General features: G+C 43.4%; 1 protein-coding gene across 10 annotated transcripts in view; it reads right to left on the minus strand.

The window, feature by feature from the left end:
• The window catches only part of Chn1 (chimerin 1), a 159,359-nt gene that overhangs the window by 24,745 nt on the left and 115,975 nt on the right, over window positions 1–18,639 (minus strand). For all 10 annotated transcript variants that reach the window (XM_076569690.1, XM_076569689.1, XM_076569691.1 and 7 more), the window contains one exon: window positions 536–620. In XM_076569690.1, the coding sequence (XP_076425805.1) occupies window positions 536–620 (85 nt within the window). The remainder of the gene's footprint in view (window positions 1–535; window positions 621–18,639) is intronic.

Below are 18,639 nucleotides of genomic sequence, written 5' to 3' on the forward strand. Positions count from 1 at the left end.
CTCTTAACGTCTGAGCCATCTCTCTAGCCTACCACGTTGAGTATTCTTTATGGGTAAAAATTTCTAAATGTAGACCCTAAAATACCATCATCATTTTTCACAAAAAGGATTTGTTACATTGAATATCTTTATGTATCACAGAGAAAATATTAATGATTAAATGCTTTTTCAGAACTTGGTAATCATCTTTGAGGATAAATCTGCAGACTTTTTACAGCTTTGACTTTGATAAAAAATTTTAGTAAGGACAATTCAGCTTAACAAGTCAGCTTTAAAATTCAGTTTCCAAGGCAACAATCATATGTCCTGGCACACTACTTAAAAAAACCAAAAACCACTACAGAAGCAGTTAGCGCAACACCAAGGGCAGGTGATGACTATGACTGCCGGGCTTCTGTCTCCTGAAACAAGCTGGCCTCTTCCTTTTCAGGGAACTTCCACATAGCCCTGATGCTCTCACCAAGTGTGAGAAGGTTATGGACCCAGGCTTCAGAGTGGCTGCTGACCCAATGGGGAGAGGAGACAGGGCTCTTACCTGCACATTTCACTCCCTGAGCAATGAGGCCCCACATGAAGTTGGCACAGTATTCACACCAGTGTGGCCCTCGGAATGTATGGACCTGAAAAAAACAGGGCAAAATGGAGAGGGGAGACATCCATGAGGAGGTTGTTCAATCAATCAAAGCAGTATTATACAAGTCACGCTGAACTGAAGATGCAGCATGACTACATTTAGAAAAACTGAGTGGAACTGACAAGTGACATTCATTTCAGAGCTTCAGTTCTTCTTTTAGAAGTGATGACACATCAAATCGATACACTGCAATTTCCTTTTGGAAACAATTTCCACCATGGAATTTTCCAATGAGTCGTCTCCTCAGGCACAGGTCGCCTCTTTGACACTGACATGCATGTCTGAGTGTGACAACCTGGAGGCTAAGAAGCAGGGCTGGCAATGTCCTGAATCTGTAAAGACTGTCAGATAATCCAGTTTCTCTGGTAAAACGCGTTTTACATAGATTAAAGTGACACTGACTGCACCCGCGTCACCGAAGAGGGCAAATTCTTCAAAACATTTTATATTTACTGTGGTAACAAACAAAGGCATTTTAGTACCTATAAAAGTTACAGTTAATGAGAAACCGAGGGCTGGCATTTCAGGCCTGTGATATCACATTGGCTCCCACAGACTTTTATGTATAGGAAAGGTAAAGTATTCTAATGCTGGTGAAAAATATCACCAGAACAGAGAAGCCACGAATCTGAACCCTACACATTAAATAACAAAATTAGGAAATCTTTCCTGGTGTGTGGCACACGCTTTTAATCTCAGCACTAGGGAGGCAGAGGCAGGTGGCTCTCTCTATGAGGTCTAGATCCGAAAGGGCTGTATGGTGAAACCATGTTTTTTTAAAAAAAAAGAATGAATGAATGAATGTTACCAGTTTTGGGCAAATTCTGGTTAAAACTGCACTAGGAAAATAACAAAAAAGGAGAGGATACAGGAAGTCAGTTGATTTACAGCCAATTAGACTTAATTAAGGTCATTTCCTCCTGCAGGAAACAGAAAACATGGAGAAAAATCACCCAGTGTGATGATTTCAACGTGTGGACCTGCCAGAACAGTTCTGTGCAGAGCCAACTGCGGCTACGGATGCCAGTTTTCCTAACTGTGGCATGAGCCTACTGACCGGGTCTCAGAAACACAGTGATGACTCTGAGGCACGTATATGAATTTATATACATTTCACAAATGTATTAGTTCTTCAGGCCTAAGATGTTACAAGTGTAACATATTTTATTCAGAAAAACTATACTGACTGGATCATGAAACATCACTGATTATAAAATAAAGCTCAACGTTAAAGGTATTGAAATATGAAATAAAATCTCTCTAATACAGTCAGTGAAATATGGTATTTCTGGTACAAATATCCCTATGGGGCTTCAGTGGATAACTCACAGTTCATCCCAAATAGGTATGTGTTTGTGACTCCAGCAAGCAAGCAAGCTTGAGGGCTAGGTTTCATGTTAATTTTGAAAAGTAGGCCATAATTCCTTTTGTATTTTTTATGAAAAGGGTCAGGAATACAATACACACTTGCCTCTGAACTGCTAATGATGTTCAGGGCCTATAAATTGAAGGCATTTCATGGAGCTGCTGGCACAGGGCCCAAGATCAGCAGATTCTCTGCAATGGCCCTGTGCTTGTCTGTGCTCCTCAGAGTGAATGAAACTGGATGAACCACACTTCACTCTGATGGGAACGTGAAGTAGACCACAGGTCGGGCTCACACAAAGAGGTATAGATGAAATCACTACAGCATCCTAAAGTTACTTAGAGAAAGTCTTTGGGATACAAAATGGCCCACAGGTTGCTGGGTCTCATGACAAGTATGTATCACTCAGATGAGTGATATGAACGAGTGAAAATGGAATGAGAATTTGGAGGAAGTCCCAAGAATGACTTTATACCTGCCACTTCACCTTGTGGTGACGCATCTGAAGTTACAATGGGGGAACAATAGTAGATGGTGTTTTGTTTATTACTTAAACACAAGAGCACTAACTACCAATGTCAGGACAGTCCCTTTCTCCCTCGGGAGAGCAGTGGTGAATGTGGCATTTTAAGACACAGGGAATCTGCTCACATGACACATGCTGAAGAAAGAAATTTAACTGTGCAGGCCGCATGTTCTCTAATCAAAGGATATATATATATATATATATATATATATATATATATATATATACACACACACACACACACACACACACACACACACACACATATATATATATATATATATATATATATATATATATATATATATATGAAGGGAGCCATAAGTCTAAGCGACCCTTGACACACATGCTGCCATATTTAGGCTTCTCTCCTCTTTTCTTAGATCTAGGCCTTGCTTAAGTCTCCATAGCACCAGAACCTCATATCAGAAAGCAGCTGTTATGGAATTATTACTCCTACACTTCAGGCTGGTAGTGATTTTTTGCAAGGACATTCTGACATTTGTGGCGATTCTGTTCTAAACACTGCTAAGAAGTAGCTTGCATAGCCCCAGCCACCTGCCTCAGAGGCTTCACCTCTGCTTATATAGTGCAGTTAACCAGACTCCCTGTGGACTGTACATATAAAATGCACATGCCTCACATTTCCTTCATTCTGTGATCACAGTGACTCCATGGCAGTGGGTTAGGCCTCTTCTTTTTTATTCCTCTAGAGTTCATCAAAACAAATAGTGACTTCATTAATTAATGGAGCATTGTATTTATCATTAAACATTTACTGATGATGGACACAAAGAATGGACACGAGATTAAGGAATACATGACAAGTTGATCCTGGAAAAGTGTCAAGTGCCCATGAAGAGTGTTTAGAGTGTGGGGTTGGAGGGAGACACACTATGCTCAGGCCGAAGATGTAGCCCCTGAGCTAAGTTCCCAGCCAGCAGATGCGATAAAGCTTTATGAGGAAGGGTGTGTGTGTGTGTGTGTGTGTGTGTGTGTGTGTGTGTGTGTGTGTGTGTATGTGTGTCTGTGTGTGCATGTGCTCACAGGGCAAGGCTGCCGGGGTTTTCTAAGGGAAGGATTAGTCAAGTCTGGAGGAAGACAGACTGGGCAGGATATTCTGGTAGCCATTGGGTTGGGTGATGTGGGTATGAACTTGGGCAGAAGGGAAGGAGCCAGGCTAACTAGAGAAGTTTAAGATCTGGTATGTGAGATGTAAAAGCAGAGAGAGCCAGTCAGTTTGGGAGGGAGAGGATGGCAGGGAGAAAGGTCACTGCTAGGACAGGTCCTCAGGGTTAAATGGAGATAGGGTCGGAGAGTCACCTCTGAATGAAGTTAGCTGGATAGGAGGGACAGGAAGAGCCCCACCCCCCACCTTGGGTCTCAGGTAGCATAGGCTGATAATGAATGCTACCAAGTCTGACCTTGAACTCCTGACCCTTCCAACTCCACTTCCCAGGTGCTGGGATTATAGGCAAGTGCTAACTGACTTAAAAACAGCCTTTCATGTTTTACAGCACAGTAGGGCAATTATAGCTAACAACAATTAGCAGTAGTATTTTAAAATAGCTGGTAGAGAGACTTTTGAAAGTTATCAACACAAGGAAATAATAAATGTCTGAGTGAGGCTGATGTCATTACCCTGGTCTGGTCATTACACTTGTGTTGAAATATTACACGGTGTCCCTAAAGAATGCCTAATCAAGTGTTAATGAAAAGAAACAGCCTTCGTCTGTACAGAGCCTAGCACAATGCAAACAGGTGGTCTTTACTGCACACAACTCTACAGTCACTGACATCTGCTAACAGCTTTACTAGAAACAGTTGTATTTTAATGATGTTTTAAAAAGGAGTTAATCAAAATGTAATGCATGTTCAACTATATTTGAAAGGTCAAAAGTGGCACTGCTTAGGAGGCGACTAAGAAGAAAACAAGGAGACAATGGAGGAAGGTCTGGGGTGGGTTACAAAGGGCTCTGGCAAGAAGGCCAAGACTACAATAGTTAGGGCCTTTAGGTTTTACGTGCTAACATGCTAGGCAAACAATCTACCACTGAGCTACATGCCCAGCCCATCTGTTTGTTGGCCTATTTTTAAAGTCAGGGTCTTTCTGTAGAGCTCAGGCTGGCCTTAAATATTAAATCCTCCTACCTCCACCTCTTCAGTTCTGTTACTATCATTACAGGCCACTATGTCTACCCGACAACAGCGAGTAACTTTTGCCTGGAATGCTCTACCCTACATATAGTAGCTGCCTATCAGAGACCAGCAACTGGTCAGTACGTAAGGAATAAACACTACTGCAGACTTGGTAAACACACAGGGAAGAGACGTGCATTGTGTGCACTGTCATTTTCATTGAAAATGCTTGAGGCTTTTGCTTTCCTGTCTTGTTCTCCAAGGCCGCCAGCTTCTTCCTTCATCAGCCCTGCTCCCTTTCTTAATTCCTGGTTCTTAGATGTTGTCCTGGTTAGGTTTCTGTTTGTCAATTTCACACAAACCTAGACATATCTAGGACGAGGATATCTTGATTGAAAACAATCTCCATAAGATTGGCCTGCAGGGCATTGACTTAGCTAATGTTTGACATGGGAGGGCACAGCTCACTGTGAGCAGTGCTACCCTTGGGTTCTATAAGAAGCAGGCTGAGCAAGTTATGATGAGCAAGCTAGTGAGCAGCATTCCTCCATGGCCTCTGCGTCAGTTCCAGGCTGACTTGCTGGATGATGAACTGTACTGTGGAATTGTATGCTGAAATAAACCCTTTGCTCCCCAACTTCCTTCCTTGGTTATGGTGTTTAACACAGAATTAGAAACTCTGACTAAGACCCCTGTAGACTAGGAAATCTAACAACAGAATTTTGCCAGTAGTGGATATAAACCAGGAAAACGTTCCATCTCAGATTTTTCTTTTCAAGTTTTATTTGGATGAGTGTTCTGCCTGCACTGATGTCTCTGCATTAGCTGTGTGCCTGAAGAGGCCACAAGAGGGAGTCACATCCTCTGCAGCAGGAGTTTTGGACTGTTGTAAGCCACCCCCTGGGTGCTGGGAATCGAACCCACTTCCCCAGGGAGTGCTCTTAACAGCTGAGCCATCTCTCCAGCCTGCCTTGAAGGCCTTTTAAGCATACAAAATTTTTGCCTTTTTCTGAGTTTTAGACAATTGCGTCGATTGAAGTGATCTTGTGATGAGTGAGAGATTTTGTCGACATCTTACTTTGATACCTCCAAGTGGAATCCACCTTCTGCTTGCTATTGGACCTTGAACACACACACACAGGCTTTGTAAGGTGGGGCGCGGGGGGCAGATTTCTTTATAATCAGTGATAACTGAAACTAATAATTGTATCAATTTAATAGAAATAATGCCTCTGGGGATTCTTTTGGTAAGACAATTCAAAGGAATGTCTCTGGCAGCATGGGACATTACCAGTCAGAATGGCTGCCTGGTTAAGAGGACACAGGACTATTTTTCCTAGGCTACCTCTCTCTAAAGCTGTTGGTCCCTCTTGACAGTCAAAGCGGCAGAGTACAGGGCACGACACACTCCTCAGTGAACAGACAGCATGATCAGGCAGTTTTAAACCGGCTCCTCTTTTGCTCCTGGAGAAAAGTCGTTATTAACATGGCATGTGCGATTACTCTTCACCTGTGAACAACTCCTTCCATGTTAATTGCTCTGTTTAAACAGTAAGGTGAAGCTAATTAGCGAACCCCAAATAAAGTCTTATCACTGAAGGCACCAGCCAAAGCCAGGCTGAAAAGGGCACAGAGGGTGTGAGATGGGAGGTGTGCTGGGGGCAACAGCCAGTGTCACCCTGTCCCCCGGGCAAGGACCTTGGTAGACAGTGAGGTCATCCTCCGTGGGGTGTGCTGTAATGAACACACCCCTACCTGCTTCTCACCATGTTCACAGGATGATCTGCAGCTCCACTTTGAATACCAGTAACAGAAAGAGCAAAAAAGCAGCCCACTCCACAAAGATACAGAACAGTGCATCAGCATCCTCATTACCCCTCTCAGTCAATCACGCTCCTTTAGAGACAGGAACGGAGGCCTGTGGCCTTGTAAACCCCAGTGGAACTGACAAGAACATTAGGGCAGGGAGGCTTTGCTGGCAGAGGTGACAATGACATTTCAGCTGCAGCCTTCTCATTCGGGTGGCTCTGATGACTCAGTCCTCCAGCATGGCACTGGGCAACAAAAGAAGGGAACAGACGAAGACAGTCACATGGACAGAACACAGGATAGGCAGCCAGGCAGGAAGGGCCGCTTCTGCACTCCTCACTTTCATCGTTTAGTGAAACTACAATGAATTTTCTTCCTGTTAAAAAGTCATCTCAGTGCATAGTGCAGGCTGCCTTGGGACTCAGGATCTTCCTGTGTGCTGGGATCATGAACTTGCACCATCAGGCTGAGAGAGATGATCTTCAATTTTAAATTACCAATGTTAGTCTCACCAAGATAGTTTAAAAAATTTTGATCACTTGATATGAATTTACAATCTTAATCTTAATTTGACTAAAGTTAAATGGTATGCATATATACATACATTATATACATACAAAGCTGTAAAGAGATGCATATCATATCAGCTGTGAACATTAGCAGTAAATGAATGAATTTGTACAGTCTCCTGCAAACAAAGGTGAGGTCGTAATTAAAATAGTGGGGCCTTTAGTATCAATACAGTATCTTCTTGCCTGTTACTTAGTCAAATCTCGTCAAAACTGCCTTCAAACTCTTGAGAAAACCATACAGAGGAACATTTGGGTTGAGTTAAGCCACCAACACTGTCATCATGCTGGCCATTTTGATGGAAAAGAACGGCAATGCCGTGACCTCAGCTGGGGAGAGAGAAGAAGTGTACGGGGCTCTTGCTGAAGCAATTTTAAGCATAGTTGGAGACAGTTAAGTGCCTGTGGGAGGACAAGTTAGTGGCCAGCCGCAGACAGACATCAGGAGACATGGGACAGCTGGTGAGGGGCCTAGGTGCTGATGACCTCAACAGCTAGCTGCTGGGGGGGGGCTGCAGGGTCTGCACAGGGGTGGACCTAACTGCACAAATGGGGAATGCACACAGAGAGCATCAATCTCATCAGCAGGACAAAGGAAAGAAGACTGGCGACTTTTTATTTCAAGACTGGGAAAGCCATTCAAAAATGAGAGAGGTACCATAAAAGTCCCTCCAGACTGACATTGGCCTACCCAAATCAATAATGTCCTGACTATAAGCAGTAAGTCACAGAGAGAGTTGATACAGCATGGCCAGCCTATGGCAGCCAGCCTTGCTTTACCAGAAGGACAACTCCTGGGGTAACACAGTCTCAGCTCTGCTCCCACATGATAGGCACTATAAAACATGTTCTATTAAATGGCCTATGAAACAGCACTTTGAATATGGAGAAACTAGTGAGTTATTACTAACGCTGTTGCTAAGAATCATTCCCTGCCTAGGGAGATTGCTCAGCAGTAAAGTGCTGAGCTGTCGGGTCAGTCCCTAGAACCACGTGACAAGTCCGGTACGGGGGCAGAGGTGTGGTGAGCGCTGTGGAATTTACCAGGGCTCACTGGCTAGACAGCCTGGCCTCGTGGTTCCAGACCAAGAGAGAGACTGGGTCTTAAAACAAAGCAAAAACAACCCAAACAAGGTGGATAGCATCCAAGGAATGACACCTGAGGTTGGCTTTTAGCTTCCACATGCATATGCACACACCTCTACACACACCCGGACATACATGCAACTACACACAAACATACCTGCAACCCCCCCCCCCACACACACACAGATAGATACATTTACCATAACCAATACAGGGTATTATTAATAGAGTTAGAATTCTTTATGAATTCTGGCCAGGCAGTCTGTCATTCTGTCTGTCTACTCACTAATCCCGAGAGACATGTTCTTTCTATGTATATAGCTCAGGCTTACCTAGAACTCACTCTGTAGCCTAGGATGGCCTTGAATTTATAACTTTCCTTTATCTCTACTCAGTGCTAGGATGACAGGTGTTAGCATCCTGAGCTTTTTTGTCTATTTTTTAATCACAATACACAGTATTAATTATGTAACAGAAAGTAAAACAACAGCAGAGCATGGCGGTCCGCACCTTTAATCCCCGTGTTTGGAAGGCAGAGGTGGGCAGATCTGTAGACCAGGCTGGTCTACATGGCAAGTTCCAGGACAGCCAGGACTACACAGAGAAACCCTGTCTCAAAAAAAACCAAACCAAACCTGTGGTGATATTGTGTTCCCCAAAATATTGTGCACCCTAATAAACTTATCTGGGGTCAGAGAACAGAACAGTCACTAGATGTAGAGGCCAGAAAATGGTGGCACTCACACCTTTAATCCTATCACTTGGGAGGCAAAGATCCATCCAGATCTCTGAGTTTAAAGCCACACTGGAAACAGCCAGGCATGGTGACTCACGCCTTTAATCCCAGAAAGTGAGCCTTCAATCCCAGGAAGTAATGGCAGGAGGCAGAAAGGTATTTAAGGCGTGAGGACGAGGAACTAGGCTGGTTAAGCTTTTAGGCTTTGGAGCAGTGCAGTGCTGTGGGTTGTTCTGTATGGCAAATATGTTAATAAATAAAACACTGACTGGACTATAGCCAGACAGGAAGTATAGGTGGGACTAACAGAGAGGAGAATGAAAGGAACAGGAAGGGAAGGAGGAGACTGCCTGGAGCCGCCGCCAGGGCAAGGAAGACACGAGCCACATGGCAAAGTATAGATTAATAGAAATGGGCTGAATATAAGAGTAAGAGCTAGACAATGATAGGCCTGAGCCCTGAGCTAATGGCCAAGCAGTTTAAATAATATAAGCGTCTGTATGTTTATTTTATTTTATAAGTGGGTTAAGGGACTGCTGGGACTTGGCAGGACCTGGAGAGAAAACTCTCTAGCTACAGTGCAGTTCAGCTGAGATCCATTCTGAATGAGGACTCAGAGGCTTCCAGTTTGAGGAACAGGATCAGCTGAGGAATTGGCAAGGTGAGGTAGCTGTGGCCTGTTCTGTCTCTCTGATCATTCAGCATTCACTTCAATACCTGGCCCTGGGTTTGTTTTTTTTATTAATAAGACTTGTTAAAATTCGTGCTACACAAACCAAAACAAAACAAAATTTAAAAAAAGTCAAACAACAAATATAACCAAACCACTTTTCATTTCAAAACACTGACATTTAAAGCCTATACTTTTCATCCTTTTCTCCTGATAGCATTCCCTCTACATTGATGCTCAGGCTGAAGAAAGCCAGATGTTGTAGGTGGCAAGACAGCTTAGGAGCACAGCCAAGCCTGACCACCTGAATCTGATCCTGGGACCCACATGATAGGAGAGAACTGTCCTCCTATACCATGGCATTCAAATGTCTCCTACCCTTAGCATAAAATAAATAATGTAATATTTTAAAAATCCAATGTATGGGGCTGGAGAGATAGTTTAGCGGTTAAAAGCACTGGTTGCTTTTTCAGAGGACCTGGGTTCAATTCCCAGCACCCACATGGCAGCGTACAACTGTCTGTAACTCCAACTCCAGAGGATCTTACAACCCCACACAGACACACATGCAGGCAAAACGCCAATGCACATAAAATAAAAATACATAAATCATCAAAAATCCAATGTAACATCATAAAACAATAGTGTATTTTGAGAGTTCAATTCAGTGGTAAAATTGAACACAGCAATCAATATTTAAAAACAACCAATCTTTCAGTTACAATAGTAAGGACAGTAAGAAAAGAAACTAGAACCACGAGCAGTACAAACACAGAGTTGTGGAGTCCGGACCCAAGTGACACATCTCCAACACTGGTCCTGCACTTAAGGCTCAGGAGTCATGAGAAGACGAGGCAGGATGATAGGAAGCGCCAGAACAGAGTTTGCTGTGAGATTGTGTCTCCTGAGAGATACCAGAGAACCTACAACCATGAAACCTCACCAACATGGCTGCCTAAACATGACCTGAATTAGTACAACACCAACAAACATACTAATGAGGGTGGGTGGGTGGGGCTCAGGAAACCTCAGCCCTACAAAAGAACTATGGCAACCAAAGAATGCTGAAAGTGAGAAACAGTCTTCCTGAGGGAGGAGCATGCCACGTGGTTATCCAATTGGTACCAAATGGTCAGTCCTGAGGACATACTTACAAGTAACATTACACAGACTGGGGAGGTTGTATTTAGGAACACACACACACACACACACACACACACACACACACACACACACACCATATATATGTAGCACACAAATACAAACATAAATATATCAACAATTAAAAAGAGGTAATAAATTTGAAAGAGGATGGGGGTGGTTTACATGGGAGGGTTTCGAGGGAGGAAGAGGGAAATTTTCTAATATAATCTCAAAAAAGTTTTTTTAAGATGCTTTATTTTTTAATTATGTGTATGCATGTGTATATGTGCAAATGAATGCCACTGCACATGGGGCCAGATGCATCAATTCTTCTGGAGTTGGAGTAAAAAGCAGGTACAAACTGCCTGTCTTAGGTGCGGGAAACAGAATTTGGGTCCCGTGTAAAAGCAGTATGTATTTGTAACTGCTAAGCTATCACTCTAGATTTAATTAATTCACTGAGACAGGGTCTCACTATGGAGATCAGGTTGGTCTTTAACTGACAGAGATTCCGTCATCTCTGCCTCCTGAGTGGTGAGATTAATAGTGTGGGTGCCACCATGCTTGGCCAATTAGTTTTCTTTTTTTTAAAAAAAAAACAACTGCATATTCACTTTAAAGGTATATACTTTCTGCTGTTACTGAATGAAGTCTTTTATAAATATCAATGAGACCAAACTGGCTGATTAAAGCTTCCCATGCCCCTCCCTTTCTGTCTGCTCTACCACTGATAGCATCATTGAACTCTCTGTGAGGGGGACTGTCTTTATTTGCCGCCCAGTTGCTGCTTTATGTGTCTGGATCCTGTTATTAGGTGTGTATGTGTGTGTGTGTGTGTGTGTGTGTGTGTGTGTGTGTATACTGTAAAATAGTCTTCTTGAAGAACGTTACCTTTACTTCCAGTGATAGTCCTTGCCATAGAAACTACTTCATTGAATATAAATGACTTAGATCTGGGCCAGCTAGCATCCTATCCTCCTGGCAGGAGCGGCTGCGCAGAGATGGACACGGACATACCATCAGGCAATGAGCCAGGCTTCAGCCTCACAAAACTGTCTCTCCACAACAGGCCAAACATTGACAAGATGCCTCTGCCACCATCCTGCCATGGAAATGATCCTAAAAATAAGCTCAAAGTTGGAAGACAGAGTTCTGGTGGCATTTTAAGCCCCCCAGGTTGTAGAGCATTTTTAATGATGGACTTCTGATTATGTGACACATTCATTGGCAGTCTGGTTTGGGCTTCCTAAGATTTACGAAGAAAAATCTCAGAACTGTTCTATCAAATGGTAAATATTCTTAAATAGATCCATGTAGTTAAATAAAAACCAAACCAAACCACTGAGGCCCCACAGTCAGCATCCAAGCAAACCTGCATGGCCCCAGGAAAGGATGTCTCTGTGAACTTGACTGAGCCTGGGCGTTTCGAACGTCTGAGGTGGAGCTTCAAAGGCAGTTTGAAAGGCAGGAGGAAGAGCAAGCAGGAAGGAACGCTGAGAGACTGCTCACAGAATGGCAGGAGACACAAGCCAACTACATATTTGATGGAGTTAGTATCAGAATATATTGGAATATTTTCCTGTCACTGAATGGCGAAGCCACCACTCACTTTAATTTTATTTATTATTATTGGTGTTCGTGCACATACATGGTGGGGGACCCACCTGCCAAGGCGTGCATATGGAGGTCAGAGGACAACGTCTGTGAGCTGATTCTCTCCTTCTACCTTGGATTCTTGGGATAAAACTGGGGGGGGGGGGGCGAGCACACACGAGTCTGCTACTCAGGGCTCAGGGCAGTCACAGGAGCTCAAGTGCAAGCTGAAAAGGAAGCATGGTGAGCCTCACCTCAAAGAAGAATGGGAGGCTTGAGTAAGCATTTATGAATGGAAGATATATAAGTGACTAACATATACATGAAAAGATCATGTCCTATCATTAATAACAAGGAAAATGCCAATCAAAACTACAGTGGGTACCACCTCACACACCGGTTAGAATGGCTGCTGCCAAAAACTACAACAACTAACGTTAGTGAGAACGTGGAGAAGCTGGCAGCCCTGAATGGTGCGAAATGGTTTAGCTGCTAATGAAAACAGCATTGCAGGTCCCGAAAAGATTAATCCTCTTTCTGGGTATATACCCCAAAAGACTGAAGTCAGGACCTCAAAGAAATATCTTTAGCCTCTGAAGACAGGGTTTCTTCCGTGTAGTTTTGGTGTCTGTCCTGGATCTCGCTCTGTAGACCAGCTGGCCTCGAACTCGCAGAGATCTTCCTGCCTCTGCCTCCGGAGCGCAGGGATTAAAGGCATGTGCCACCACTACCTGGTGTCAATAGCAGCTTTAACTGTAACATTTGAGATATTTTTTTAACAGCCATGGTATGGAAAAAAAAAAAAACCCTAAATATTCATGGATGGATGAATAAAGAAAATGGGTAAGCCGGGCGGTGGTGGCGCACGCCTTTAATCCCAGCACTCGGGAGGCAGAGGCAGGCGGATCTCTGTGAGTTCGAGGCCAGCCTGGTCTACCAAGTGAGTTCCAGGAGAGGCGCAAAGCTACACAAGAGAAACCCTGTCTCGAAAAACCAAAAAAAAAAAAAAAAGAAAAAAAGAAAAAAAGAAAATGGGTATATAGCCAATAAAATAGTCTTACTTTGGCTTCCCATTGCTGTGATAAAAACACTAACCAAAAGCAACTTAGGGAAAGGATATGTTTTGGCATATATATCCTGGGCCACAGTCTACTGAAAGCCAAGGTGGGAACTCAAGCAAGGCAGGAAGCTGGAGGCAGGAAGCTGATGCAGAGACCATGGAGGACGCTGCTTACTGGCTTGTTCCTCATGGCTGCTCCACCTGCCTTCTCACACCAACAAAGCCAGTTGCACAGGGTGGCACTGCCCAATGTGAGCTGGACCCTCCCACATCAATAATTAATCAAGAAAGTACTCCATAGACTTGGAAATGGGCCAATCTGATGGAGGCAATTCCTTAAATAAATTCCCTCTTCCCAGACATGTCTAAGTTTATGTCAAGTTGACAGAAACCACCCAGCATAGGAATATTTATTTAGCTTTTAGAAAGAGAGAACTTTTTCCTTGTGATAAATACAGATGAACCTGAAGGACACTGTGCTAAGTGACACATGCCCATCCACCAGGACAAACTACACATCCACTTATGTGTGGTGCCTAGTTAATAGCAAGCACACTTGTTTAACAAGGTAGATCTCATGTTCTTCTCACAAAAACAAAACCCCAACTTCAAAAACCAAGACTCAAAACTGAACATTGCCCAAATTGTAAAGGACTCCGACATTTCTAGCTGTGCTCTGCACGCTTGCTTCTGGCTGTCACACACTAAGAGCAGAAGTGTGATGTCCCACAACCATTTCACATCACATTCACACACTGAACACTGAATTCTGGGGAAGAGGGCATTAGTAAAGTATTTAACATACATCTTCACACAGAAAACATTATGTTCTATGTATACTCATCACATTGGGATTTGCTCCCCAAGGATCACGTGACAGTTACTCTACCCTTCGTATGTCTGGTAGGGGAGCACACATGTAGGAGCTGCTCACAAACACTTGAGGGGTGAGGGATGAGAAAATGGAGAACATGCCAGGGAAGCTGAAGCGCTCTGCTTTCAGATCTGAGAAACACTGTGGCCAACATGTTTCAAGACTGTTAATGTGCTTCTCTTTTAGTATGTTTAACAGTGACTTACCGTGGGTACACAAGAGTAGATCTTTTCTGGGTCACAGAGATGTGGGAGGGACTTCTATAAACAAGAGGCTGTTTCTAAGACTTATCTGTCCCAATGAGATCATTTTAAAAATAATATTCTAGCAAATATGAGTGGGGAAATAAGAAACATTGTTAAATACCTTCACAAAAGGTAATTTGTACCAGGAAGGCAGTGTCAACAAGGGAAGTAAAACTGTGAGACTTGGGAAAATAAAACCAGACTACAAAATATCTTAGGACTAATGGAGAGATGGACCAGTGGTTAAGAACGCTGGCTGTTCTTCCAGAGGACCCAGCTCTAGTTCCGGGGTGTCTAGCGCCCTCTTCTGGCCTCTGAGGGCTCTGTACTTATGTGGTGCACATGCATATGAGGAGGCACTCAGAGAAACACATGAAATAAAAATAAACCCATCTCTAAAAGGCAATGGTTTGTGAGAATATGGATATAATGCGTTGCTTCTGAGTTAGGAAGAATAACTCTTGCCCCATGAAATGGCTGTGAAGTATAATACACAAGGCACCAGGACTCCTGCAAAATGCTTCTTTCCGGGTTATTAATGACAGGCACAATCTTTCCGATCATCATAATGATCTAGCCTTGCACTTGGGGTATCAGAACCAGGTCCTCAGCCTTTAAACCATCGGCAAGGTGGAATAGGGGGAGCCGTAGTGCCGGGCAGCAGAAGGTGGAATAGGGGGAGCCGTAGTGCCGGGCAGCAGAAGGTGGAATAGGAGAGCCGTCGTGCCGGGCAGCAGAGAGGCCACTACAGGAAAGTACAACGGGCTTCCAACAGCAGAGGCGGACGGCGGAGGCCAAGTCCTGTCTGCTCACTCTTCTGGGGTCTCACAACATCCGATGAGCACTATGCCAGCTAGCAGCGGAAGTGGAGTTCTTACAGGGACCTTACAGGCGACTTTTCAAACCGCCCAGTTTCTGCTCACCAGTCCTTTCCCTGTCTGACTGCAGAGGCAGGGAGAACCCCATTATGTACTGATCTTGACTATTTTTGTCGTCTCTGGCCCACATTCCAAGTGAGAAGAGAGGGAGTGTGCTTAATATAAAATATACATTGCAGTTCCTTTAACCTGTTTGCAGAAAAACGATTCCTTTAAAATCTCATGTGGGATACTCCATGTTCATATCCATAAAAGGATAGTACATTACTGCCAAAAATTAATGAGACACTTTAGGCTAACCACACTAATGAAGATGAGGCAGAAGGAGCTGGAGTTTGAGGCCAGCCTGGGCTACATTTTAGATGTAGCTGAGAAGAGGCTATATAGTTATACAGTCACAACATTTAAAAAAAAAAAGCACAGAGATTAAAACATGATGTTATCATAGTTCTTGTTTCATTTTCAAAAGTCTGAAAATTTGGTTAATTTAAAACAATACAGGTCCTGAGAACGATTGTGTATTGAAATTTCCTGCTGTCACGAGAATCGGTTTCAAAATTACAGGTCCACTATATCACACTGTGTACTCAGTAAGTCAGTCAGTCAGTCATCACTTCTTAAACATGTACCAGTTGCCAGCACTTTCCCAGATATGGCACAAAGGGAAAGAAGAGCAGAAGGAAAGAGAAGGTGGTCACACGGTTAGTGGGCACAGAACAAGGGAATGGGGAGGCACATGACTGCAGTCAGAGAGACAAACGCCTCTGAGATACGTATCAAATGGAAGCAGAGGGCCCAGGTCTGTGAGCATCTAGAGGGAGAGGGAAGACCTCTTCAGCGGGAGTGTGGCCACTGCTGCCCTTCTGGTTACCAAGTGGCAGGACACTGTCTGCTGGCAACGTGCTTAAAATGTCTTCATCTAGAGGGTACTGAATCACTAACCTTGTTATGTAAGGCTCCTGCGATGGTGTTATTTGAATTATATCACCAATTCACACTTTAGGATTCATGTCTGCACGTGGCAACATTAAATCTATTAATACTTGACACCACCCATTGGCATACAGAAGGCAAGTAGTATGTGGAACTAAAATCAGCCACTTACCACCTTAACGAATAAACCAAAGTCGTATCCTGAAGTACATATTCACTGTAATTTCTCTGTGCAGTGCTGGGGACTGAGTTCTGGGTCTTGCACGTGCTTGGCAAGTGCTCTACTACTAAGCTATGCCCCAGCTTTAGAACTGCTAATACGTTTTTCTTCAAGTATTTAAGTTGCTGGTGTGGCCAGGTTTCTGTTATTACTCTGTCTAATACTGATTCTTATGTCATACAACTTTTTTAATCAAGCAATTAACTAGACAAAACATTTCATAATTCAAATGGGAGGAAATAAAAAATGAAGAGGATTTCATCGTACTCTGTGGTACATGAAAAACTCAAATATTCTTATGTAAACCCCACTCTACCTGGGAGCTGAGTGGGAGCCCCCAGGATCATCGAAGGCTCTCCATCACACTGTGATCTCGACTACTAGGAAGTAGGTCAGGATTCAGTCACTCTTCTGTATAAATGAATTAATTGATATAAATGCAGAAAAAAAATAACCAGTTAGAGGTAATATGTCATAATATAAAAGTAGTGGCTATCATTTGCCTCCATGGACCAGGAACTTAAGTTTTCTACTATAGAGAGGTTTAGAGATATTAAGCATTTAGGCTAATTAAGCAACGGTACACATCACAAGCAAATGCCTGGGGCAAAGGCTGTCTTAGTGCTCTTCCCGGAGCCTGGGACAGTAGGATACAATGACTGTGGAGGGTGAGGCAGCTGACTGCTTCTGTTTTGCTTTTAACATTTTTTTGTTTTTTCTACATAAGGTATTAGGATGGAGTAATACTTTTTTTAAAAGCATTTTTAAAAATTCACTTTATTTAGTGTGTGCTTCTGGAGACACAGGTACTCTGGCATGCATGGGGAGCTGGCTCGATCCTTCCACGGCGTAGGTCCCAGACATGAAACCGTCAGCCAGGAGCCAAGGAAGCACCTGTACCCACAGCACCACCTCACAGCTCAGAAGAGAGTCATCCCTAAAAGAAGCTCAGTCGTTAAAAATACATACAACTAGCCGGGCGGTGGTGGCACATGCCTTTAATTCCAGCACTCGGAAGGCAGAGGCAGGTGGATCTCTGTGAGTTCAAGGCCAGCCTGGTCTACAGAGTGAGTTCCAGGACAGGCTCTAAAAGCTACACAGAGAAATCCTGTCTCGAAAACAAACAAACAAACAAAAAGCAACCAAACAAAAAAACCTATACAATTTTTATGTTAATTAAAAGAAAATGCATACACATATTGAAACATCACATGGTACCTAATATATATGTACAAATTTATGTATCAACTATAAATAAAAAATGAAAATTATGGAGTAATATGTGATGTTATCATACATATACATGTCTAATATCAAATCAGGATAAACATGTCTCCTGTGACATTTAGCTTATTTTACTTTTTGGTAAAAACATCCAGAATCCCTTCTTCTAGCATTTTTGGAATTATGCTCAAATTTATACTGACATCTTACAATAGCTTTTATAGAATGTGGTATATTTATCTTTGAAATGATAACTCCCTGAGATATAGTAGCTTTCTATGATGTAAGTAACGACGGAGGGGAGGGGAGAGGTGAGGAAGGGAGGGGAGAGGCAGGAGGGGAAAGGGGGAGAAAAGGTTACATAACAGCACAGTTCCCTTTTTATTTCCCTGTGATCTCCAATCCCAGGGTCCAGCTGCTCTGAATGGCTTCCGCCTTGGTGAATGCTTTCACCAAAGGTAACTGGTGCTCTTGGATTCACCCCAAAATAAGAGTCGACAGCTGTGCATCCCACCAGGCAGCATTACATAAGAGGCTGGCGAGAGGCAGGCGAGAAAAGCCCACCGAAGGGGCTTTGTGAGGGCCTGAGGTTACTCTGAACACACGCCGCTCAGAGAGAGCCACCGGCAGATCACATGACTGACAATCATCATGGAAACACTCCAGTTTTCCCACAGCAGACCTGACTGCACATGTGTACAAGAAGCAGTGCCCTTCTAAGCCAGCATCTGTGTGGGAGTGAACTCCTGCTGGGGGCTGGAATCCTTCCGGGGAGATTCTCTGAAGTCAAGTATGACCCTTTTTTCTTTTTTTGTTTAATAATGTTACTCCACAGGCACATTTTAAAAATAATGGAGTTATTTATAACAGGAAGAGTCAAATTCTGAGACTTCTGGCCTTCTTAGTTAGTGATCCTAAAACTACGGAGAATGCT

Source organism: Peromyscus maniculatus, chromosome 4 (assembly GCF_049852395.1).
Source record: "Peromyscus maniculatus bairdii isolate BWxNUB_F1_BW_parent chromosome 4, HU_Pman_BW_mat_3.1, whole genome shotgun sequence".
Classification (NCBI taxonomy): Eukaryota; Metazoa; Chordata; class Mammalia; order Rodentia; family Cricetidae; genus Peromyscus; species Peromyscus maniculatus.